The sequence below is a fragment of the Bacillus rossius genome, chromosome 16 (assembly GCF_032445375.1).
Source record: "Bacillus rossius redtenbacheri isolate Brsri chromosome 16, Brsri_v3, whole genome shotgun sequence".
In the NCBI taxonomy this organism is placed as follows: domain Eukaryota; kingdom Metazoa; phylum Arthropoda; class Insecta; order Phasmatodea; family Bacillidae; genus Bacillus; species Bacillus rossius.
In genome coordinates, this window is record NC_086343.1 from 311,299 (window position 1) to 336,463 (window position 25,165).

General features: G+C 44.6%; 1 protein-coding gene across 15 annotated transcripts in view; it reads right to left on the bottom strand.

Annotated features, from left to right (window-relative positions):
• The window catches only part of LOC134540220 (semaphorin-1A-like), a 411,248-nt gene that overhangs the window by 16,734 nt on the left and 369,349 nt on the right, over positions 1-25,165 (bottom strand). For 11 of the 15 annotated variants that reach the window (XM_063382822.1, XM_063382825.1, XM_063382833.1 and 8 more), the window contains 11 exons: positions 23,408-23,470; positions 21,169-21,276; positions 18,434-18,521; positions 16,052-16,156; positions 14,657-14,745; positions 8,485-8,626; positions 6,919-7,267; positions 6,156-6,238; positions 5,379-5,607; positions 3,943-4,097; positions 395-448 (listed from right to left, as the gene is read on the bottom strand). In XM_063382822.1, coding sequence (XP_063238892.1) covers positions 395-448; positions 3,943-4,097; positions 5,379-5,607; positions 6,156-6,238; positions 6,919-7,267; positions 8,485-8,626; positions 14,657-14,745; positions 16,052-16,156; positions 18,434-18,521; positions 21,169-21,276; positions 23,408-23,470 — 1,465 coding nt within the window. The remainder of the gene's footprint in view (positions 1-394; positions 449-3,942; positions 4,098-5,378; positions 5,608-6,155; positions 6,239-6,918; positions 7,268-8,484; positions 8,627-14,656; positions 14,746-16,051; positions 16,157-18,433; positions 18,522-21,168; positions 21,277-23,407; positions 23,471-25,165) is intronic. The other 4 variants (XM_063382830.1, XM_063382832.1, XM_063382828.1 and 1 more) reach the window with 1 other exon arrangement.

Genomic DNA, 25,165 nt, shown 5'->3' on the forward strand with positions numbered 1-25,165 from the left:
AATGTTTTTATATATGGGGCCCAATTGGTTAATCACTTAATTAGTTCAAACATTACAAACTTTTTTTTTTACTTCAATTCTGTGTTATATAAAATAAGTGTAATTCAGCTTCACCGAGAAAAATATCCACAATTAGATTTGACTTCGTGAATATTTGAAACATTCAATTTCACATTAGCGTTGCGTCAAACAAATAGCATTCACACAGGCCTGATCGCGGTGCGGCCACAGGGCACTCCAAAGGTGGCTACGGGTGTTCGCGAGCCTGCCACGGACTGCGTACGAGGGAGTCTGGATTGATCACGGGGTCCCCAAGAGCACTCCTGGCGAGCACAGACAGTCAGTAACAGTTCTTCATGCGGGGTTAACAAAGCAAAGCGTCTGGCGTACTCACCGAGGTCTTTGTTCGACTGGTGCTTGGAGACGTCTGGCGCGGGGGGCTTTTCCTCTGCAAGTAACGGGGAAGCAAGCATTCAGAGGCCAGCCTGCCTAAGCGACTAGCTACGCGAAAGCACAAGACACGCTAACGCCAGTGACTGCACTATTGTTTCAAGCGTTCAATGGAACCTCGCTGCGAGCGGTGCTGTTGTGACAGCACTCTCACTACGAACTCCTAGACTCACGAACAGAATACCAAGCTTTCTGCAGACGAACCGAGAGATGTCGTTAATTGCTGCAGAAATGTTCCATTGACACTCATTCCTAGGTTAGTATTTCTAGACACTAAAACAAAGAAATGTTAAAACAAACAAAACATCTTGCGTAGCTTCTGTTTCAAAGTTGCCATCAAACACTTCCCTACATGTATGCTACTTTTTGTGATCCCGTACAATGCTTCCTGCCAAAATTACAGAACCTACACATAAGGGTAAAAATTAGGTGTGGTCGTGAGAGTAAATAACTCATCAGGGCTCGTGATTGGTCCCAAAGCTGGCTGGTGTTTCCTCTTATGACTTGACTGGTTTGTTTCCTGACTGAATCATCAGCAGTCAGCAGGCGGTGTCCATTACATAAGCGTTACGTGTGTGCCTCATGCTTTGCACATGAACGGTCACAATAGCACATTTTCACGACGGTTCTTGGTTGAAGCAGTACAACCAGGATGTATTTAAAGGGGGTGGCAAAAGACTTAATAGGTACTTGACTCTTACAATTAAAAATGCACATTACATGAAGTCCCACTTAAAACTGTGCTGAATGTTAGTTAAAGATTCACAAATTGAATGGACGGACAGACATGCTTAAATCACAGCTGGAAAAAAAAAACCACTAGATTACAAAGTAAAATGCTTTGAAAAGAAAAACAGATATATTTTAGTACAAAACTTCCAATCGTCAGTGAAATAAAAATGTCAGTATAATAAAAATGTTGTACACCTTCTGTCATGAGATATGCACGACTTGTTGGGGAGTACAGTCGTGAACAAAGCCAGCACATCAGTAAGCATCGACCATCTCTGATAATAATGCAATGTGTTGAGACGGGCAGGAAGGTATTCGTCTCATTCACTGGAAAATAATCCCTCATTCTACGACCTTGCTACGCATTTATCTACTTGAACCATGACAGCCTTTGTGGCAGAGAAAATGAAACTAAACAATCAAACCGTTAAACTGTGAAGTTCGCATGCCAAAACTAATGTGCAGTAGAATAAACTATTTACTTCTTCAATGATACTTTAATATTATAAAGATGTAACTGGCCATTCAAAAGTTTTATTTATAGCTGATGCTAATCTCACTCCATGATAGTCTAACAACAGTTTTAAATAAAATATACTTAATTACTTCAAGGAAACACTGAAAGGTTAAATGAGGGCAGAAAATTCTGTGAAAGCTGTATTTTGAACTACAGCCACCAGGGGTTTGTTTCATGAGTTTCCAGCGCACTTTACGGGCATGTTGTGTATGAAATAAATTGCCACACAAACCATGAAACTCGGCCCACCGTTCGCAACCACTGGCTCAACTGACTCCACATCATCATCAGAATCATCAATCAAAGAGTATACCCACGTCCATCACCAAACAATCCTCTGCAATTCCCCGTTGCTTCTTGCGAGGTAGACGGCAGTACAGACTTTCAATTTTGTATCACACATCTGTATTTAACAATAAAAATTTTATCTGTAAATGAAGATTCTAAATGTAGAATTATCACGTGTTAAAAACAATGTGACCTAGTCTTCCAGTAGTTGTCAGTGATGTGTTACAGCTAACTTGGTAATAAGCAAATTCATGGGTTCTCATGTTGCAATACACTTATAATTTATAATATGAAAATTGCAGACAAAATTTAATGCAGAATTTTTTTTAAATAATGTCGAGCGTGATAAAAATGTGCAGATTGTGTTTGCAACTACACTTCTTGATGCGAATCACAGGTAGTTTCCACACCCGACGCTAGAATTTGCTGCCGGAGCAGCTATGTCGACCATTGAATTATTTGATTAGCAAATCAAAACTTTCTTTAAAAAATACTAATCCTGCTTTGGACCTGATTTTCACCAAGTATTTTTATTAAAAATTGCCTACTTGTTAAAATTCACTAAACAGTTAATACTAAAAAGTTTCTCTTCGTCTTTGTGAGTTTTGGTTTGTGCCATCCACCACACATGGTGCATCATGGTTGCTACACATTTCTATTCTTTGACTTCCGTCGCATTCACGAAATTACTCCTACCAAATGCAGTGTACCAACAGTCAAGATGAAAACATAAAAAAAAGAAATAAATCTAAAAACCAAATTATTTCAAAATATGTAAGCCTACACAATAAATAATTATTATCAAATTAAATATTTTTAAATACAGTTGTATGTATCACTCTAACTATGCTATTAAATTTTGGCCATCCCTTAAATGATGTTTAAACATTTTCTCCCTTTCTTTAATTTGTGACATCAGACTACAAAATTATATTTCATTCTAATCTACATACATCTAATATCTAATATATCTTCCAATATAAAAATTACAGACTTCCATTGCAAACACTGCAATGAAATTAATTTAATTGTTACTGCAAAAGCCATGAAAGACAAACACAACTATGCAGAAAGGTCAACACATGCGTCTATGTTTCTACAAAGCTCAACACTAGATACGGAACTCAAACCATTCCTAATTAATACCAAATACTAATTAATACTGATAGTGGTGTACGCGACCACAAATCTAAAAGGAAATGTATGTTTGCGCCAACGCTCAGAAGAATGTACCTGTCTCTTAATTTCAGGTTAATAATGCTATAAAGCACCACAATAACAAGAGAAATCAATGGTGCCATATTACCAATTAATTATTGTAACTTGTACATTCAATAATAATTGTATGCCGTATCAGTACCTGCTCGTTATCCAAGATTCCAGTCAACTTTCATGTTGTCAGTAGCTTTAAGTGTCTAGTGACATTACTGTGCCTTTGTATTGTCAGTAAAACATAACATAACATAACCTAAGTGCTCCACGAATATAGTTTAACAAACTGCTTTAATTATTCATCAAGCAGTCATCAAAGGGCGGTATTCCAAGACGTTTGAGTATGAGCGAATATGCACTGCCTTGTTGGGCAACTGCCATACCCTAACTCTCGGGTCATATTCCAAAACGTGTCCTAACTGAACCCCTGTAAACAGTTGGAAGTTCTGCGCATGCGCTGCAGTTATGGATCAAATCGGCAACAGATAGGACACCGAAATCAGTGCCCTAAAAATAAGGGACTGGCCGGGTCCTATCGTGCACTTGGAATATGGTTAGGGTACAGGTATCGCATATTCAACACCTAAACCCTTATTTTTGTGTTTTGGAATACGGCCCTAAGTGTTATTTTTCTGCGATACGAGGCGCCAACACAGGTGGGCACCTGAAGACATTCTCCTGTTGACAGCGTGCAATGGAGTGGCAGGAACCTCCGAGGGCAGGACCCTGCGGCGGCGACCTACCTTTCTTGTGCTGGCCGCAGGCGGGGTGCTCCCCTCGCGCCACGCTCTGCACCAGGCGTGCCGCTCCCGGGGCTCCGTCGGGGTAACCCACGCCCACGCAGCGCTGCAGAGTCGTGTCCCAGGCGCAGTAGGGGTCCTGCAGCGCGACGCACTCCCTGCGCGGCACGGCACACGGCACGTGTGAGTCACTTCCCCATGCCAGAGCACAGGCTCACTTGAATTTACCAACTTATGAAAATATACTTTAAAACGTAGCTAAAGTTTATCATAATTACGCACCAATTATAGTGAAATTTAGATAATTACCTACTTCAGCGGTTCAATTCTGTAAATACATATGGATTTAACACAATCTTTCAAATGTCACATGAAAAACCTGAAGATGGAAGAGTTCCACCATATTGACTGGAATTAAAAAAAAAATGTTTTTGACACTCATAGCAATTATTAAAGTCAGCGGAGATGGCGATGGTAATCTATCCAATTTACTAAAAAAATTTATTGTTATGCAATCAAACCCACAATAACTACTACCCTTACATGGCACCCAAACTTACACAAATCAATGTACATAGGCATATATCAAACTTTAAAGCTTTTTTTCACTTATAATTCAAGCAGTAATTTCCTTATCGCCTTAAAACAGCTCTACACAATAATTTGAGATTTGAACCATATTTTATTCATCAAGGAAGAAACGAGAGATATACAATCTATACATATAGTGATAATGTAATGGAATCACATCCATAAATGAATATACGTAGATATAAAATGGTAGAAGATTTTCTATAGAAAAACATTAAGAAGCAATACAATGGGTAAAACATTAAAATTATTGTCAGTTTTTAAATTTTTATAGCAACAAGCAAAAATTATCCAGCGGATTTTAATAAATAATGTGATATATTAATATACATGTAGTGAAGTTAACACTTGGGTAAATTTTTATCTCAATAAGTTACATTGTTTCAGCACGATATACAATTTTTTTTTTGCGCGAAACAATTCCATGGAAACAGAGTCGTGGGTAATTCTGGCGAAAAAATTAAATTGTACCTAGTGTAGCGCAATGTGTTGGCAAGCCCGACAGAGGCGGGGAAGGGGGGGTGAACCACGCTCACCGGCAGCTGGTGTTCGCCCTACAGGGGAGGGGGAACCAAGCTCACCGGCAGCTGGTGTTCGCCCGACAGATGGGGAGGGGAGGGGGGAACCACGCTCACCGGCAGCTGGTGTTCGCCCGACAGATGGGGAGGGGAGGGGGAACCACGCTCACCGGCAGCTGGTGATCGCCCGACAGATGGGGAGGGGAGGGGGGAACCACGCTCACCGGCAGCTGGTGTTCGCCCGACAGATGGGGAGGGGAGGGGGAACCACGCTCACCGGCAGCTGGTGATCGCCCGACAGATGGGGAGGGGAGGGGGAACCACGCTCACCGGCAGCTGGTGATCTTGTCCGAGTCGCAGCGGTGCAGCGGCACGCCCAGCACCTCGTCGTCCGACACCACCACCAGCTTGCCCTCGTCGCCGGCCGGTCGCACCACCTGCAGGTTGGTGACGGGCACGCCAGGCGGCAGCACCTGCAGCTCCTCCAGCACCGCGCCGCGCACCGTGCCGTTGCCGTCGCACGCCGCCGCGTTCAGCGTCTTGATCACCTTGCCGTCGTCTGCAACCCAGGTGCCTCCCCCGTCCACCCCTGCACCGCTAGTCCCACCACGAGGGCTCAGCCTACAGCAACCCCACAAGTGCTTTTAAAAAACCTGCACTGTACGGTATGGAGGTGAGGACGACCAATGAGGACGGAAAAATTACTAAGAGAAGGGATATTAACATTTTCCCAGGGTGCACAAACATCACGCCGAGCACTCACTAAGGCATGACACGGCATGACAGGTTTAAAATAATGTACAATATCTACACCAAAATTTAATAAAAACTAAATTATTATTAACAAAAAAAAAAAAAATTTCTCAACAAAAGAATTTCAATATAAATTAAATCACAATAAAAAAGTTTTTTTGGTTTATTAAATTGGAGTTGCTAATATTAATTAAATGTACAGAACAAAAAATTATTTTAAACTACAATAATTGTTTTTGAACATGGGCTAGCATGAGCTATGAAGAATTCGTCAAGATAAAACCCTCATGTGTGTAACTGGTTTTCTTTTAAAACTGTCCTGCGTCGACGTGAAGCCAGTTCTTGTAACCTCACCTGTTCCGATGAAGAGTACGTCGAACGCCTTCCCATCCGGAGTTCTCACTTGCGGATCCACTGCTATTTTCGTGAACCTGTACCTGGAACCACCACAACGAAGCTCATTATTACATCCGAATTATCAGTTGCATGCACTGCCACTGTGGATGGTGGTTCGAGAGTGTCAAAGTTCTTTGGTTTAGTCTAGTTCAACACAGCTGCTACCAATGCAATACAGCATGCAAAAATGATAAACGAGCTTCACAGAGGGCAATTCCCAACAGCAGGGGGTCTTGAAATCACCCTACTCATGATACAAGAGACTCCATCACAGCCAAATTCAGTCCCCGGTGCAACTGCATGATTGCTCGTGTGTCCTTGAAAAGAGTCTCTCTAGGAATACGAATGTCTCTGGCTGTAGTGTTTCACCAGTAAAAAAAAACTTTCAACCTTTTTTTTTACTTTCAAATTGGGAAAGAGGAACTGATATATATATACATATATATACACTTTTTATCTGAGCAGGGACAAGGTCATACGGTGGATTGCGATACAACTGAAATGCAAGCCAAACACAGCAGAACACTGAAATGCATGTTAATACCGCTTAACTCCATGATATAACTTGTATTTTGGTGCTATTATGGTGTACTAATTGCATTTCTGTGTTAAGCTGTGTGCTAACATTCTTTCCAGTGTTATCGCAATTCACCGCATGGTCTTGTCCCTACGTGTGGGTAACCAGCCATCCACCACGGGCACCCACGGGGCATCTACTCACTGCAGGCTGATGCGGATGATGAGCGGGCGGGAGAAGTAGGGGGGCACCGCCTCGTCCATGAGCGTGTGCGACTTGACGAAGTTCACCGAGACGTCGGGCAGCGTGCGGCTGTCGTTGACGCACTGGCCCGGCCGCGGCTCCGGCACCTTCAAGGTCGGCACGGCCAGCCAGTTGGCGTTCATCGTCTCCTGCTCCTTGAACGGGCCCTCGAACGAGCCCAGGATCGACCGCAGGCTGAACGCGCACACCGCCGAGCCCCCGATCGAGTTCACCGGCGTCGTGAACACCCCGTAGATCATCTCCTCCGCCTGCTGGCCGTACCTGCCGTGGACGATCTCGCTCGTGGATTCTGCGGGAACATTCGCGCACGCCGTCGCTTCAGGGCAATGTATCGGAATGAGTATTTCTAAAGTTGTAACAATTTAGTATTAAATATAACTAACCCACAAAGAGAATGAATGATTGATTACAGCATGTGGGCACGAAAACAGGTTAAAGCTAAATCCCATGCTCTTTTCAAACTTAAAATCAGCTAATGAACCATTTTAAAAATAGTCAAAACAAGGTTGAAAACTTTAAAGCTTTTTAATTATTGTAATTTTTTTTTTCTGTTTTAATTCATGACCTAATATTATTTTAAATAACCTACTTTGGCAATTTACAATCCATCCATAGGCCATGCCACCTTCTTCTGATAGCTTTGGAAATGAACCACTGTGGCATAGTGGTAGGCTTGTGCAGTGTTGTGGTGACTGCTGTTGGGAAGTATGAGCACAGCACGGTGAGACCGTGTGTTTTATCTGAGTGCTCCCATACCTCTCCACATCTGCACTCTAGCAACGCCTGCACATGTACTGATTAATTAATTTCATGGTCCGGAATGTTAAACTGATAAATAAAGGACAGAATGTCTGAATAACTCTGTGGACACAGATAGCTATAAGTGGAGTTGATGCGTTTCTCATATTGAAAGATTTGGAAACGAAAACACGTACGAGAATTCAACAGACATTTTTAAACTCTATGGTGTGTTCAATGTATGCCCCATGGGACATGACTTACGAAGGTAAAAATTGATTGTCCTTCACTTGGACTACGTTAGTTACGTAGAGTGGCTATGCAATGGGAGTGACGCAAACTAGAGGTACACAAAAGCGATTGTGGTAAGATCATTCCACATGGAGACAAGTATTACAAGTTTACTGCTAGGAGTAAAAGTAATTTTATCTTCCTTTCCAAATGGATAACGACAATGCTTAAAAATTTCACTGTTTAAAAATATATTTCTTAGTTATACATTTGTTTTCATGGTAAGTGATATGCTGCTACTTACTGCTAACTTAGAAAAAATCTCCAGTTAATAGACATGCCTGTACCTACCATTACTGAAACAAAATAAGATTTTTTTTGTTGTTGAACTGAGATGAGTTTCCCTACCCGTGAGTGATGTTTGGGTGAGGAAGGAGATTGAGAGGATGGGCACTTCCGGCCAGGAAGTGAGGAAACCAGGTTCTCATGCAAGTGCGAGCGCCAACTGCCAGTTCACCGCTCCGGTGCCGCACTCACGTATCTCGTTGAAGTAGAAGGGGTAGTCTCCCGGGACGGAGCAGTTGAGGCGCGACTTGAGGAACGATGTCCAGCGGTCGCCGAACTGGTGCGGGCCTCCCTTGTCGTGCTTGCACACTCGCGCCACCCTCGAGTACACCATCTGTGGGCAGGGACCAGCGAGTGTACACTAGCACTCTCTGCCTCACCGGCTCCTGCACCCAAACTCTCACCACCCTTGAGTACACCATCTGTGGGCAGGGACCAGCAAGTATACACTAGCACTCTCAACCTCACAGGCTCCTGCACCCACACTCACGCCACCCTGGAGTACACCATCTGTGGGCAGGGACCAGCGAGTGTACACTAGCACTCTCTGCCTCACCGGCTCCTGCACCCACACTCTCACCACCCTCGAGTACACCATCTGTGGGCAGGGACCAGCGAGTGTACACTAGCACTCTCTGCCTCACCGGCTCCTGCACCCACACTTTCACCACCCTCGAGTACACCATCTGTGGGCAGGGACCAGCGAGTGTACACTAGCACTCTCTGCCTCACCGGCTCCTGCACCCACACTCTCACCACCCTCGAGTACACCATCTGTGGGCAGGGACCAGCGAGTGTACACTAGCACTCTCTGCCTCACCGGCTCCTGCACCCACACTCTCACCACCCTCGAGTACACCATCTGTGGGCAGGGACCAGCGAGTGTACACTAGCACTCTCTGCCTCACCGGCTCCTGCACCCAAACTCTCACCACCCTTGAGTACACCATCTGTGGGCAGGGACCAGCGAGTGTACACTAGCACTCTCTGCCTCACCGGCTCCTGCACCCACACTCTCACCACCCTCGAGTACACCATCTGTGGGCAGGGACCAGCGAGTGTACACTAGCACTCTCAACCTCACCGGCTCCTGCACCCACACTCACGCCACCCTGGAGTACACCATCAGTGGGCAGGGACCAGCGAGTGTACACTAGCACTCTCTGCCTCACCGGCTCCTGCACCCAAACTCTCACCACCCTTGAGTACACCATCTGTGGGCAGGGACCAGCGAGTGTACACTAGCACTCTCTGCCTCACCGGCTCCTGCACCCACACTCTCACCACCCTCGAGTACACCATCTGTGGGCAGGGACCAGCGAGTGTACACTAGCACTCTCTGCCTCACCGGCTCCTGCACCCACACTCTCACCACCCTCGAGTACACCATCTGTGGGCAGGGACCAGCGAGTGTACACTAGCACTCTCTGCCTCACCGGCTCCTGCACCCACACTCTCACCACCCTCGAGTACACCATCTGTGGGCAGGGACCAGCGAGTGTACACTAGCACTCTCTGCCTCACCGGCTCCTGCACCCACACTCTCACCACCCTCGAGTACACCATCTGTGGGCAGGGACCAGCGAGTGTACACTAGCACTCTCTGCCTCACCGGCTCCTGCACCCACACTCTCACCACCCTCGAGTACACCATCTGTGGGCAGGGACCAGCGAGTGTACACTAGCACTCTCTGCCTCACCGGCTCCTGCACCCACACTCTCACCACCCTCGAGTACACCATCTGTGGGCAGGGACCAGCGAGTGTACACTAGCACTCTCTGCCTCACCGGCTCCTGCACCCACACTCTCACCACCCTCGAGTACACCATCTGTGGGCAGGGACCAGCGAGTGTACACTAGCACTCTCAACCTCACCGGCTCCTGCACCCACACTCTCACCACCCTCGAGTACACCATCTGTGGGCAGGGACCAGCGAGTGTACACTAGCACTCTGCCTCACCGGCTCCTGCACCCACACTCTCACCACCCTCGAGTACACCATCTGTGGGCAGGGACCAGCGAGTGTACACTAGCACTCTCTGCCTCACCGGCTCCTGCACCCACACTCTCACCACCCTCGAGTACACCATCTGTGGGCAGGGACCAGCGAGTGTACACTAGCACTCTCTGCCTCACCGGCTCCTGCACCCACACTCTCACCACCCTCGAGTACACCATCTGTGGGCAGGGACCAGCGAGTGTACACTAGCACTCTCTGCCTCACCGGCTCCTGCACCCACACTCTCACCACCCTCGAGTACACCATCTGTGGGCAGGGACCAGCGAGTGTACACTAGCACTCTCTGCCTCACCGGCTCCTGCACCCACACTCTCACCACCCTCGAGTACACCATCTGTGGGCAGGGACCAGCGAGTGTACACTAGCACTCTCTGCCTCACCGGCTCCTGCACCCACACTCTCACCACCCTCGAGTACACCATCTGTGGGCAGGGACCAGCGAGTGTACACTAGCACTCTCTGCCTCACCGGCTCCTGCACCCAAACTCTCACCACCCTTGAGTACACCATCTGTGGGCAGGGACCAGCGAGTGTACACTAGCACTCTCTGCCTCACCGGCTCCTGCACCCACACTCACGCCACCCTCGAGTACACCATCTGTGGGCAGGGACCAGCGAGTGTACACTAGCACTCTCAACCTCACCGGCTCCTGCACCCACACTCACGCCACCCTGGAGTACACCATCTGTGGGCAGGGACCAGCGAGTGTACACTAGCACTCTCTGCCTCACCGGCTCCTGCACCCACACTCACGCCACCCTCGAGTACACCATCTGTGGGCAGGGACCAGCGAGTGTACACTAGCACTCTCTGCCTCACCGGCTCCTGCACCCACACTCTCACCACCCTTGAGTACACCATCTGTGGGCAGGGACCAGCAAGTATACACTAGCACTCTCAACCTCACAGGCTCCTGCACCCACACTCACGCCACCCTGGAGTACACCATCTGTGGGCAGGGACCAGCGAGTGTACACTAGCACTCTCTGCCTCACCGGCTCCTGCACCCAAACTCTCACCACCCTTGAGTACACCATCTGTGGGCAGGGACCAGCAAGTATACACTAGCACTCTCAACCTCACAGGCTCCTGCACCCACACTCACGCCACCCTGGAGTACACCATCTGTGGGCAGGGACCAGCGAGTGTACACTAGCACTCTCTGCCTCACCGGCTCCTGCACCCAAACTCTCACCACCCTTGAGTACACCATCTGTGGGCAGGGACCAGCGAGTGTACACTAGCACTCTCTGCCTCACCGGCTCCTGCACCCAAACTCTCACCACCCTTGAGTACACCATCTGTGGGCAGGGACCAGCAAGTATACACTAGCACTCTCAACCTCACAGGCTCCTGCACCCACACTCACGCCACCCTGGAGTACACCATCTGTGGGCAGGGACCAGCGAGTGTACACTAGCACTCTCTGCCTCACCGGCTCCTGCACCCAAACTCTCACCACCCTTGAGTACACCATCTGTGGGCAGGGACCAGCAAGTATACACTAGCACTCTCAACCTCACAGGCTCCTGCACCCACACTCACGCCACCCTGGAGTACACCATCTGTGGGCAGGGACCAGCGAGTGTACACTAGCACTCTCTGCCTCACCGGCTCCTGCACCCAAACTCTCACCACCCTCGAGTACACCATCTGTGGGCAGGGACCAGCGAGTGTACACTAGCACTCTCTGCCTCACCGGCTCCTGCACCCAAACTCTCACCACCCTTGAGTACACCATCTGTGGGCAGGGACCAGCAAGTATACACTAGCACTCTCAACCTCACAGGCTCCTGCACCCACACTCACGCCACCCTGGAGTACACCATCTGTGGGCAGGGACCAGCGAGTGTACACTAGCACTCTCTGCCTCACCGGCTCCTGCACCCAAACTCTCACCACCCTTGAGTACACCATCTGTGGGCAGGGACCAGCGAGTGTACACTAGCACTCTCTGCCTCACCGGCTCCTGCACCCACACTCACGCCACCCTGGAGTACACCATCTGTGGGCAGGGACCAGCGAGTGTACACTAGCACTCTCTGCCTCACCGGCTCCTGCACCCAAACTCTCACCACCCTCGAGTACACCATCTGTGGGCAGGGACCAGCGAGTGTACACTAGCACTCTCTGCCTCACCGGCTCCTGCACCCAAACTCTCACCACCCTTGAGTACACCATCTGTGGGCAGGGACCAGCGAGTGTACACTAGCACTCTCTGCCTCACCGGCTCCTGCACCCACACTCACGCCACCCTGGAGTACACCATCTGTGGGCAGGGACCAGCGAGTGTACACTAGCACTCTCTGCCTCACCGGCTCCTGCACCCAAACTCTCACCACCCTTGAGTACACCATCTGTGGGCAGGGACCAGCAAGTATACACTAGCACTCTCAACCTCACAGGCTCCTGCACCCACACTCACGCCACCCTGGAGTACACCATCTGTGGGCAGGGACCAGCGAGTGTACACTAGCACTCTCTGCCTCACCGGCTCCTGCACCCAAACTCTCACCACCCTTGAGTACACCATCTGTGGGCAGGGACCAGCAAGTATACACTAGCACTCTCAACCTCACAGGCTCCTGCACCCACACTCACGCCACCCTGGAGTACACCATCTGTGGGCAGGGACCAGCGAGTGTACACTAGCACTCTCTGCCTCACCGGCTCCTGCACCCAAACTCTCACCACCCTTGAGTACACCATCTGTGGGCAGGGACCAGCGAGTGTACACTAGCACTCTCTGCCTCACCGGCTCCTGCACCCAAACTCTCACCACCCTTGAGTACACCATCTGTGGGCAGGGACCAGCAAGTATACACTAGCACTCTCAACCTCACAGGCTCCTGCACCCACACTCACGCCACCCTGGAGTACAACATCTGTGGGGTGAGACACTTGACAGCATGACAAAACTTCCTAGGAGAGCAAAAAGTGCCTTCTCAAGACTGAACTTGATACTCTTCCACCGTCCTCAAACTACACTTTAGTGACAAAAAACACCATTTACAGGATGTGTAAAAATACTGGTGAATCAATTTCAGGACTTTTCCAACACCTTTTAATGAAATTTTCTGACACCATGACAAGATTATTTTTATATATTATAAGTAAAACTAAGGATGTTAAAAATACTATCGGTAGGAACGTGCCGATATTTGTGTTACAAAGCTCAAACCTTCACAGATTATTTCCATATGATGGCAATATAAAATATTAATACTTAAAGTGCAAATATTAACTGAAGTGAGGCATCAAAAACACAAAATATAAGTTACCGAAAGGCTGCTGAATATTGGAAGTTCCAACACCTTCAATCTTATAATGTTTAATGGCTGAATCAAAATGTGTATATAGCCAGCCCTCCTTTCTCGGACATAAATGTATGTTTTTCGATCATGTATAAAAATTTTGGATGCATAAAGTACCTACAACCACATAAATACAGGTCAATAATGGTAGTATGTTCTAAATAATAAAAATATTATTAAAATACTATATTGAATGATAGCAAAACTTATTATCCATTTTATTATTAAGCTTGTAACGGGGGAAAATTTGAGCTCCGAACTCACGCAAACTTGCAGAGTGAGTTACATACTGCAAGTCAGTGACTGGACACGACACTGAGTCTGGCTAAGTGTAGGCAGCTGTTTGGCTTGCCATGTGAATATTTTTGAGGCCAAAGCCACCTGTTCAGTAACAAATTCATATGTGATATAAAAACTAAACTTCTCCATGAGTCATCTTATTTCCGACCAAATATAGATCAAAAGTCATAAAACTGAAATATAACTTATTGGTTTACCGATACCACTTTTATTTCATTAGTTCACACACCTACTAATCTTATCTAAAAAAAACTTTTCACTTAAATGTAAAACCAAGATAAATTGAGCAAAGATGGTTAATTACTGCATTCCGGGCAGCCACTGTGCAAACAATAATTTGTCTCTACATATAAAGAAATAAAGTGATTTTTCACATGGAGATTCAAAATTCAAGAAGATACATTATACATCCACTCACATTTTTCCCTTTTGTGACTTTCATCGCCAGTATTTTGTTGACGTGTCCTTGAAACTCAAGGTACACAGTTAGAAGCTACATAGAATACCGGCGGCATGATCAAGTCTTGTTTATAACTCATCACCTGACGTACGTTGCGTACCCGGTGAATGATGACATTTCTGTCGTGAGTAGATTGATGAGTGAGCCCAGGTGCCGGCTGAAGTTACCGTATCAGTTTTGCATAAAAAAATTTGCTCTGTCCTCTAATGAACCTCTCGTATGAATAATATCATATTAAGACACAGCGTACTCAGAAAACCTATTTACCTTTCCGCAGTTGATGTACTCCACCGCCGTCTCCCGGAAAAAGAAAAATATGAAGTCGTCGTACTCCATGGAACTAACAAAATTGGGAGCTGAAATGAAAATGTAAAACAAAGTCATTTTAGAGAGAAAAAAATAGTAGGTACCATAATGTTAACTAGCATGCACATTCAATATCACACATAAGCAGAGTGTGAATAAAACAATTTTTATTACATTAGTTAATTTGGTTCTCAGCATGTTCCATTGAAAGCCATACACATCCCGCTTTCTGCCACTCATGCTGAACCATAAAAGTTCTAACATTAAAGAAATGAAGTCCAGTAAATCTGCACATCTGACTGGGACTTAACCACAGAAAGAGTATTCCCCCATAGGAAGAGGATTCTCCATAGAATGGGTGAATCTCACAGAATAGGGATTTACAGTACAGTCGGGGATTTCACATAGAATAGAAATTAACTATTTAAGATTAAAATTTATAAGAGTATTTAGCTGGGCACAATTTACAATTAATTCAGACAGTTTAAATGATAAGATCTTGAGTACTATTAAATTATTTGTTCTTGTAAATCAGAAGAAACATTAATGAGCAAATGTTTGTCATTAGAGTGGAATTAGACCTTTCATTAAAATAATTAATATACTCTATTAAAAATATATTATTTAAAAACAAAGTAAACTGTGTGGTTTAAATCAGCCAACACTATACATAAGTACTCAATTATATACATCACACATATCAAGGTTTCGTCATTAATATTACAGATAATTTCCCTGAGCCTTCCCTGTTTTGCAAACTTAATACAGTGGTTTGAGCTTCTTGCTGGTGAGTCTAAGATTCCGGGTTCGATTCCCAATCAGGTTGGGGATTTTTCACTTCCCATGTCCTTCACCTCACGGAAGTCACAGCAGTATCACCTTGCCTAGTCCGTCCGTCATGCCACGGTCATCTTCCCGTGACGAAGCTGCATCTCAATCAGCCTCTGAACCCATCATTACCAATTGAAACATTATAAAACTGAAAAAATTAATGGTTTCGATGACCTATGCACACACAGGCTAATGTCACATAATCTTTGGCTCCTGATTCAGATATGAGATTTCTCAATTAGATTGCCATGGGTTAGTTAACTTCCTGGGCTGATGGCTTCTCTCACTCGCTCACCATCACAGCAACAGAAGCATCAGAAAGCATAATGGTTTGCCTTTCTGCACGTCATGGAACGAACCCACCATCTGTTGCCACTCTCGACTTATAAATGGCATTTGAAGGAGCAAGAAAAGTAACGAAGCTGTTACTTGCAGCGACTTGTGAATGCCACAGCCCTCTGCAACCATGCTCTTGCCTGGGACAGCCCCCCGTGGGTACCAAGCAGTCTCAGAGGTCTCACTCACCATTCAGCTGCTTGAGATCAGAGCGTTCCGTCCTCAGGGGCTCCCGGTATATCAGCGGGTCCGTGCCCGAGAAGTCCGCTACCGTGGCAGAGTACAGCTGTCCGTCTGGAACACGAGGCAACACCATCCACTCACCATCCGCGGCGGATCACTTTGAAGAGCTGTGGTTGACTGAAGCGTTGTGGATATTAGGGTAATCTAGACTGGTCATGGCCAACTGGTGACTTTGTTTCACACGATCCGCCTAAAGAATCTTTCAACAAAGCAATATTATCAGGTCTATGTAATGTTGTATAAGCTGTCTTTGTTACATATTTGTCAGCAGACACCATTATAAAATTTTTAATATGTGCATTTTTTTCATGGTAATTCTACTTAAGAATTAAGTTTTTTTTAAAATATTTAATACAGTTTTTAAGAGAACTAATTCTTTTTCTTAATAATGCTCTATATTACATTTATTGGCCGGCGTAAAAGCTTATATATTTGTGGCGCCCTTCTCGAACCGACGAGAGCAGCTGTAACGAGTCGCGACAACCCGGGCCCACCCGACGCCTGAAACATCAAGAATGGCGACTCTTATTCTCGCCACTCCACGCAGCGGCCTCTGTAAGCCCGGAATTCCCAGGCCGCTAAAGGTTATAATAGCCCGAGACGGGACGATATATGGAGGAGGGGAAGGGGATAGCGAGGACCCTTGTAATCCGGCCAGGAACGCGTGGAATGTCTCACCTCAGTGGATGGCGCGTGACGTCAGTGGCCGGGAGGGGCCGCCAGCCAGCTCCGAACCTGGCGCGCGTCGCGGTCCTGTCTGCGTTCGTAACAATATAGCTCTATATATATATATATCTAAATCTATACCTCTCTATATCGTCACTCCCTGCCTCTCTTTCTGTATATATCTCTATCTCTGTATCTCTCGACTCGCACACCACCATTATTATTCGGAACATGGAAAAGAGGAACTGACAAAGTGCTTACTGTAAACTATCCGATACTACTCGCGCGCCAACTTAATTTTTGCTTTAAAGGTTATTATCGAAATCTCACCTTCCTCGTGTTTTAACATGGTGGTAAGAAGTAAGGGAGTTGGTGTAAACAATCTTTGCCATTTTAATACTTTTAAGTTTTGCTTCAGCATAGCAAAACAATTTTTGGTTATAATGAAGTTTAACCCTAATTTCTTGCAGATGTGTTGATATTATGTTTATTTAGCAATATTCACTACATTATGGCATATTTACAATTCTTCCTAGCGAGTTCTTTTCAAGCTAGTAAACATCAGGTACTTCAGAACAGACAACCATTCCATAGACTAATACCTAAATGGTTTCAAAGGTCAAGCGTGAAAAATTGCATAGAGATCGGATGAACGATGAGTTATCAATGCAATGACGAAGTTTTATCAAGAATAAATAAATTCTGCTTTGAGGATTGGTTTTTTGAATCTCACCTACAGTACGGTAATTACAATCACAACGATTTCCCGTCCAATACCGTCAAATGTTTCGTTCTCGCCAGTAATAAGATAAACGTTATTTTTATTTATTTATTTTTTCATTTTAATATGTAGCCCATAAACTTCTTTTCCCGTATAAAACGATGTATTTTAAAGTTGAAAACCATTATTTGTTAGGATATCACCAATTAACAGAAAAACGAAGGTGGTGATGTATAAAGTTTCTTTCAAACACGTTTTCAATCGTCTAGTCTTTACTCTTTAGGCAGCGCATTCATATTTGGTTAGGTTGATCATCGTATAGAGTGCGCTCGCATAGTCCAATATCGATATCGATAGCTCGCCGATTGCATGCAACGCGCACGCTCTGTCTGGCGCCGAGTGAACTACATCTATTAGCCCGCATTCTTTCGTGGCTAGTCTGCACTACGACGATGAAATGACGAGATTTCACCAAGAATAATTAAATTACGCTTCAAGTATTTGTTTGACCGAAATCTGACCTAGACAGTGACCTTCCCCTTTTTTTCGAACGTCAAGTGTGCAAAGTTTCAACTCAATCGGATGAGCAATGCGTGAGCGCATAGAAGACGAACACAAACGTACATTTTTATATATAAGACCATGAAAAAAAAAGAAAGTATTATTAAATAGCTAACTATGGGCATTTTCTTTAATGACTTTTTGAAGTGTCAAGGCATGTTTATATAACGGCTTCGAACAAAAAAACCTTTTTCACAGGAACAAAAAAAAAAGCATAGCCAAAGTTGTGCAGAGCATTTGTACTCTGCTAGATAAACGGTTCCCAATGAATCCACAGAACTCGTGATATACTTATCGGCACCAGGACTTCAACTTGTGGCCTCAGCGCAGAGACAACACAGGCTGTTAGTACATACCGTAGAGACTGTACATGTACTCACCACTGTATACTCCTGTGCTGTTGTGGTCGGGGTCGAAGGGACACAGTCCTCTTCCTTCGTACTCTTTGTCCACTATGTAGTCCCCGTTCTGCGACAGACACAACACACTTGTTAGCAAGCACCGACTAGACCGTCATTCTGATGGCAGTTTCAATACCGCGACGATATTTGTATCGATTTAAAGCACTATTGTTGCTTGTAATTTAGTAGGATAACATGCACTCGTCAAAACGTTTTGGACAGTATGCATCACACCATCAGAGAGCCATGGAGTTAGTGTAGCTTAGCGGTGGAACTTTTAATTTATTTAATTGAAATTAATTATTTTGTTGGTTGAAACATAGTTCTCATGTAGGCTGCGTTTACGGTTTTTTTTTATGGGTGAAAACAAGTTCATTGGTTGGTCACTGACTAATAGCACATTTTTTATGATAGGAAAAACAGATAATAAGTGCCATATTTTTTGTATATTAAGCGCCCCATGCTTTTTTCTCATTTATACTAGTATTGCTTATATACTATTGTCATAAATTAAATTTTAAAATTATTTTTTCCTTTTTAGTTTGATAATCTTTAAAAGCATGTTTCTTTAGTTTTTTAAACTATATTTATTTTTAACTTTTTAGTTTGATATTCTTTAAAAGCATGTTTTTTTAGTTTTTTAAACTATATTTATTTTTAACTGTTTAGTTTGATATTCTTTAAAAGCATGTTTTTTTTTAGTTTTTTAAACTATATTTATGTATAATTATCATAGGGAAATGAGTTTCCGACACTACCTATTACCATCTGAGATAACTATTTGGAGTTGCAACGTCACAAAGAAATAGTAAAGTCTCTCCGAAACATTTACAGTTAGATGTATGGATATAATATTAGAATTTACCGAAAAAAAAAAAAAAATCTTTTTTTTTCCGGCGTGGCCGGGAGTAGAACCCACGATCGCTGAATCCGAAAGCTGACTCCACAGATTTCGCGCGCCTTAGACCGCTCGGCTAACGAACGAAATGAAATTGGTGGGACACTTTACAGTGATGGGCCACTCACTCTTAGTCGAAAGAGTTACAGACGGACAGACAAACAACATACAGGTGAAGCTAATATAAAGCATGTAAAAAGGGGGAAGGGAGGGGGGAATTGTACGGTAAATTTGTGTCAACTAACTTCCCCACAGTTTTCACCACTGATTTTGGCAACCTTGATCACTTTGAATTGTTCTCAGTCGTGACAGTACGCCTCACTGTTATGTTTACACGATGCTGGCTCCCCAGAGCTCCTGAGGAACATGGCGTAGCCGAGGCTGTTTGGAAAAAGACTTTGCAGTCGAGGCAAATATTTATTCCATCCTGATTGTCTTCCTTTCCATGCGAATATTGTTATGTATATTTTCAATTTTCATAAATGCTAATGCACTTGCGTACCAGAGCGTATCTCCTCGGGCACACAGCCATGCACGGCGAGGGGAGAGAGGGGTAGTAAGGGGTAGTAAGGGGTTGTAAGGGGTAGTAAGGGCGGGGTGGGGTCGCGTCAGCCCTCGCCAACGGCCCAGCAGTCCGGATAGCGCTGAGGCGGCGGAACGCAAATCTGCAGACCGCCGTCTTCCCTGGGATAACGGCCAGGGGTGTCCACTCGGCCAGGGGTGACCCTCAGGCCGATGCAGCACTCCCCTCGTGACAGTCAACACCGCCGCGCAATCAGGGGGCCTCAGGAGCGTTCGCAGAATTCAATTTCGGGACCGCATATTCACCCCCCCCCCTCCCGGGCCGTGGGTCTAACAGCAGTTGTCGAGAAGCCTCTACGTGGGGGTCTCACACGAATGTTGATTTTTTTCTTTGTAATTTTCTCGTCATTACTAGGTATCAGTTAAGGGCTGGCCATTTCTGTAAACGTAACACTGCACCTCTCTTGAACTTGTTCTGTCACAAATATTTTCAACTAAGAGTGATATAATTGTTGCAAAACGTCATGCAATGAGATATGATTACAATACAACACACTTAAAGCCAATGCGATAAAAAGCATGCTAAATACGACTCTCTACCGATTAATAAAAACAATTTAATTTACACAGGTATAAAAACAACTTAATACTACAAAAAAATAACTAAAGTAAGTATCAGAATTTATATTTACGTTAAGACAGCGTAATTTTTTATTTCTAAATTGTACATATACATGAAAACAACTGTATCACTACAAAATTTTATTCGCAGTAATATGCATTAATGCTTTGTGTTGTCCCAGTACCTCCAATAGTTCAAGTTATTTGTAAAACATTCCCTGAATAGCTTTCCAGTATTAATCACGCACATAATAAGCATGGCATAGCAAAATAAAGTCAAATGCTGAATATTCGATCTATATTTTCCATGGTTTAAAAAAAAATATGCTTGAATGAAACAATTAAAATATAAAAATATGCGCCAATTATCGTAAGAAATACACAGTAGTATCTAGAAAAAACGAATTCCAGTTATGCATATAGTACAAAGTTACAATATCTTTCTTGTATTAATACAAACTATTTCCTGGCAACTGGTTTCCAAAGGAATCATTTTTTGGAAGTACAGAAAAATTTCTTCTGTTTAGACTACTTTACAAACAGCGTACCTTTTAATTGTCATCTGGTAATGCAAGCACTGTAAGCTTGAGCTACTGGATCTCTTGTGAAGGGGGGGGGGAAGAGAGAGAGAGAGAGAGAGAGAGAGAGAGAGAGAGAGAGGGAGAGCACTCACGCTGTGGTGGTAGTGTCTGCAGAGCGGCTTGTAGGCGTTGGTGCCACATATCAGCAACTTGCCGTCCGCTATCTTGGCCAGCACTCGGATGTAGTTCTGGCAGTCGTCCTGCGAACAACACGCCACTTGACAACCACCCGGTCCCTCGCCCGCGCTCTGCCGGCCGCCATCTTGGCGACCCTGTGAGCTCCACTTTCCTTCGTGCCTTCGTGGTGTAGAGTACACGTTGGTAGCCAGCCAAACATGCTGTTGACGTTTATTTTTCAAATATAGTCTATTGCAGCAGACCTTTTTTTAGCCGAAAAAAAAAGTACATTTGTATATTCGATAACGAAGTCATGAATGTAAAGAAAATCCTTTAATATTCTCAATTTATTTAGTAACAGGTTGGCTAGCAAACATGTGATGTATTTTCCCTGATTTTGCCCAGGTTTGTAGAAGATGTTCCTGACCTGTGAGGGGCAGCAAGAGGGGGGGGGGGGGAGGGGGGTCGTGCTCGTTACTGTTGCTTGCAGGCGGGAGCCGCCCCTAATGACGTAAATGCCCGTCGGGACGCGCGTGGCGCTGATTGGAGGCTCTAAGGGATAATGCGATACCCTGCAGAATAATGACGTCGTATCCGTTCAAGCGCACATCATGAGCGAGCGCGGTGATTTATCACCAAAAAAAAAAAAAAAAAACGATTCGCACCGGAATGTTTTTTTTTTTCAAAACACATTGCTTTTTTTTTTTCTTTACACTTTTTCTGATCGATTCCGGACGCAGTTTGGCATGTTTGTAAGCAGTCTAGTAGCGACACAGCAGCTGATACAACTCCCGAACGACAGGCAGTAACGCAGCAAACAAAAAATTTAGTATCTTATTTTATAACTCCTGTTTGAGGGAGTTGGAGGATATGTATTTTTTACCTTTATGAAATCACAATTTTAAAAAAAAAGTCTTAGAGTCTGTACAAAAAAAACCAAAACGGAAAGTCAAGGTAGGAATTCTTTCGGATCTTTTTTATTTTTAATATTTTAATATTTTATGATCTCCTACAGCTCCGCCCGTGTGAAATCCAGTGCAAGGGACACTCAACTGACCGCCTTTAATTTGAATGAATTTGAAATGAGAGCTCACCTTATATTTATTGCACTTGGTTGTCAAAAATGAGGTTTTATTGTTGTATCTCCGTATCCCATCACCGTAACGAGACAAAACATAAACCAGTTTTTAAGTCTAATCATAAGCTTTTCAACACAGAATGTTTCATAAAAATAGGTCCAGTAGTTTTTTTTTACGTGATGCTCGAACAAATAATCAGACATTACACTTATGTTCACAGTTTTATAACAGTGTGGACACGGTAAAGACTCCACCAATGAAATGACTGGTTTCGAGAGTCGTGCTATGTCTCGGTCTGTCCTGTCGTAGCTGCGGGTTCGATACCCGGAGGGGGGAGGGGGGGGAGGACTTCTCGGCCTACGTGAGGTATGTGCTGCGGAAGGCAATGGCGACCCACTGCGGCATCATCTCGCCTCTGTCACGCCACGCAGTGAGCCGGTCAACACCTCATCGTAGTAGTTTAGATCAATAACAACTCCCAACAGCGACTGAACGGTAGAGTATCATCCAGGCAATCCAGGACTACGCCTGGCGACAGCCTGCAAGACAGGACTACTGTCTACCGAGCGCCGAACTACTTCTTCAGGTGAACATGTTTCAGCAAAAACCCCGCGAAATTGTCCGGTCACACGGCAGTTGGCGTGAAGTAGGTTCAACTCCAAAACTGATTGTCCAATGTCATTGAATGGATGTGTTGTAGATATTATTTTATTTGAGCAAGTTTACCCCTGTTAAAGATCCGTCAGCGAAAATTTTAAAATTTTGTTACAGTTGGTGAAATATTACACGAACTTGTGCAAGGGACATCCTCCACTTTGCATTTTTCGCAAAAGACACACTATTCTCAACACTCAACAGCCAATCAGAGAGAAGCAGTTCGGAGTGCAGTGTAACCAGAGGACAGCTGAAGGCACAGGGCCACTCAAGAGGACAGCTGAAGGCGCAGGGCCACTCAAGAGGACAGCTGAAGGCGCAGGGCCACTCAAGAGGACAGCTGAAGGTGCAGGGCCTTTCAAGAGGACAGCTGAAGGCGCAGGGCCACTCATAGGACAGCTGAAGGCACAGGGCCACTCAAGAGGACAGCTGAAGGCACAGGGCCACTCAAGAGGACAGCTGAAGGCACAGGGCCACTCACCTCGGACTTGCCCTTGAGGTAGCACATGTCCCGGTGAGGCCCAGAGGAGTGCCACTCGATCCTCTGCAACAAACAAACAAACAAACAACGGTCACTCGGGCTTGTCGTGGACCGGTTATAGACTAACAAATGTCACGCGGTAACTAAGACGACGATAAATCATCGATTGATTATAAGTACGTTCCTAAACATACACGCAAAATATTACGAAGTCAAAATCCAGCCGAACCCAATGAAGAATTTTCAAAGTCAGCCACGAAATAATAGGTGAAATATGACGATAACGACAGCATGAAAAAAAAACAGATTTTTACAATTTATTTAAAGCACTATTATGGACATATGATATTGCTGGTTTCCACTGAATGTCGTAGAGAAACAACGCGAATGGACGAGGAACCTGTTGTGTTAGTATGTGCCGTCGCAGTTGTTTTCCAGAATTTCTGTTTACTTTCATCGCTGGGTTGGTCTGTTTTGTCCAAGGTTGTTTGTCGGTTTTTTCCCCCCTGTTCTTGTTATAACTGACTCGTTTTCAGCCACTGGGTACGTCTGTGGCGCGATATTTTTTTCTGACTAATTGCTTTCACGGAATTTTCTGTCTTGTCTATTAATTTAACACTTGATGCTGATTTTGGCTTCTTTTTCTGTGTGTTTGCATATTCATTATTCTTGCCCATTCTTGTGGTTTCTCTATGACATATAGTGAAAACCAGCAATAATTCATGTTCATAAAAATGTTTCACTCTTCACCTTTGCAAGTCATTCAAAGAACTCACTTGGAACAGGTTTATTACCTTAAAAAAAACTCCCGTAACCCCCAGAGCCGATATTTTAATTATTAATAATATCAGCTAATAGAGTATTTTTTAATTTAATAAAAAAAAGATGGTCAATTTGTGGGGGAGATTCTCTTTTTGTTTGTTTTAATGTGGTCGTTCTCTTATTTCTAGCAACGTCGACAGCCCAATTAAACTCCGAAAATAATCCAATTACATATCATTGCTACCAACATGAAAAACGAGGTTACCACACGCCGTCAAACCAGAGTAAAAAAAAAGGACGAAAGAGGAATTTTTCCTCTTTATGAACATCAAGGTAGCAAGTATTTTTTTTTTTAATTTTCCCCCACCCCTTTTATCCTTCCGTGGAATGCGTTTCGTTGCACGCGACGGTAAATATAATATTTTCCGTCGAAAGTAAGTCCTTCAAAACGCACAACTTTGAAGCGGAAAAAGGCTCCAACTTCCGGCACGAACGTCAGCTTAAAGCGAACAGTAAAAAAGGCAATAAAAACGAAGTAGACTCGCAAAAGTTACGAGGAAGGATCACGTGATTCGTGGAGTTTTCCGAAGGACACGTGCGTCCTTCTTAGCATCCTTAACTTCCGCTCTGGGGACGTTTCCACTCGGCGGTGTCTTAACTTGCTAATGGGACTTCCTCCGGGAAGTAATAACCACACAATCTCTATTTGAATTTGCTCCGGCAATTTCCCCTCGGCAGACGTTCTGAAAATACGAGTTTTTCCTCCCGCGAAGGTAAAATACATTTTCAGCCATAGCTTCTACTTGTTTTTACTTTTTGTATGTAACAAGAATTTTTTTTAAAATTCTTATCGAAGTTTCTGCTTAGGGCTAGCATCACCCAACAAAATGAGTTATACATTTTTATGGCATTATTTATGTCTTAAGGCAATCCCTACGGTAATGCTACATATAACTGGCTGTTTTTAAAAATCAAACAAGTATCCACAATACAAAT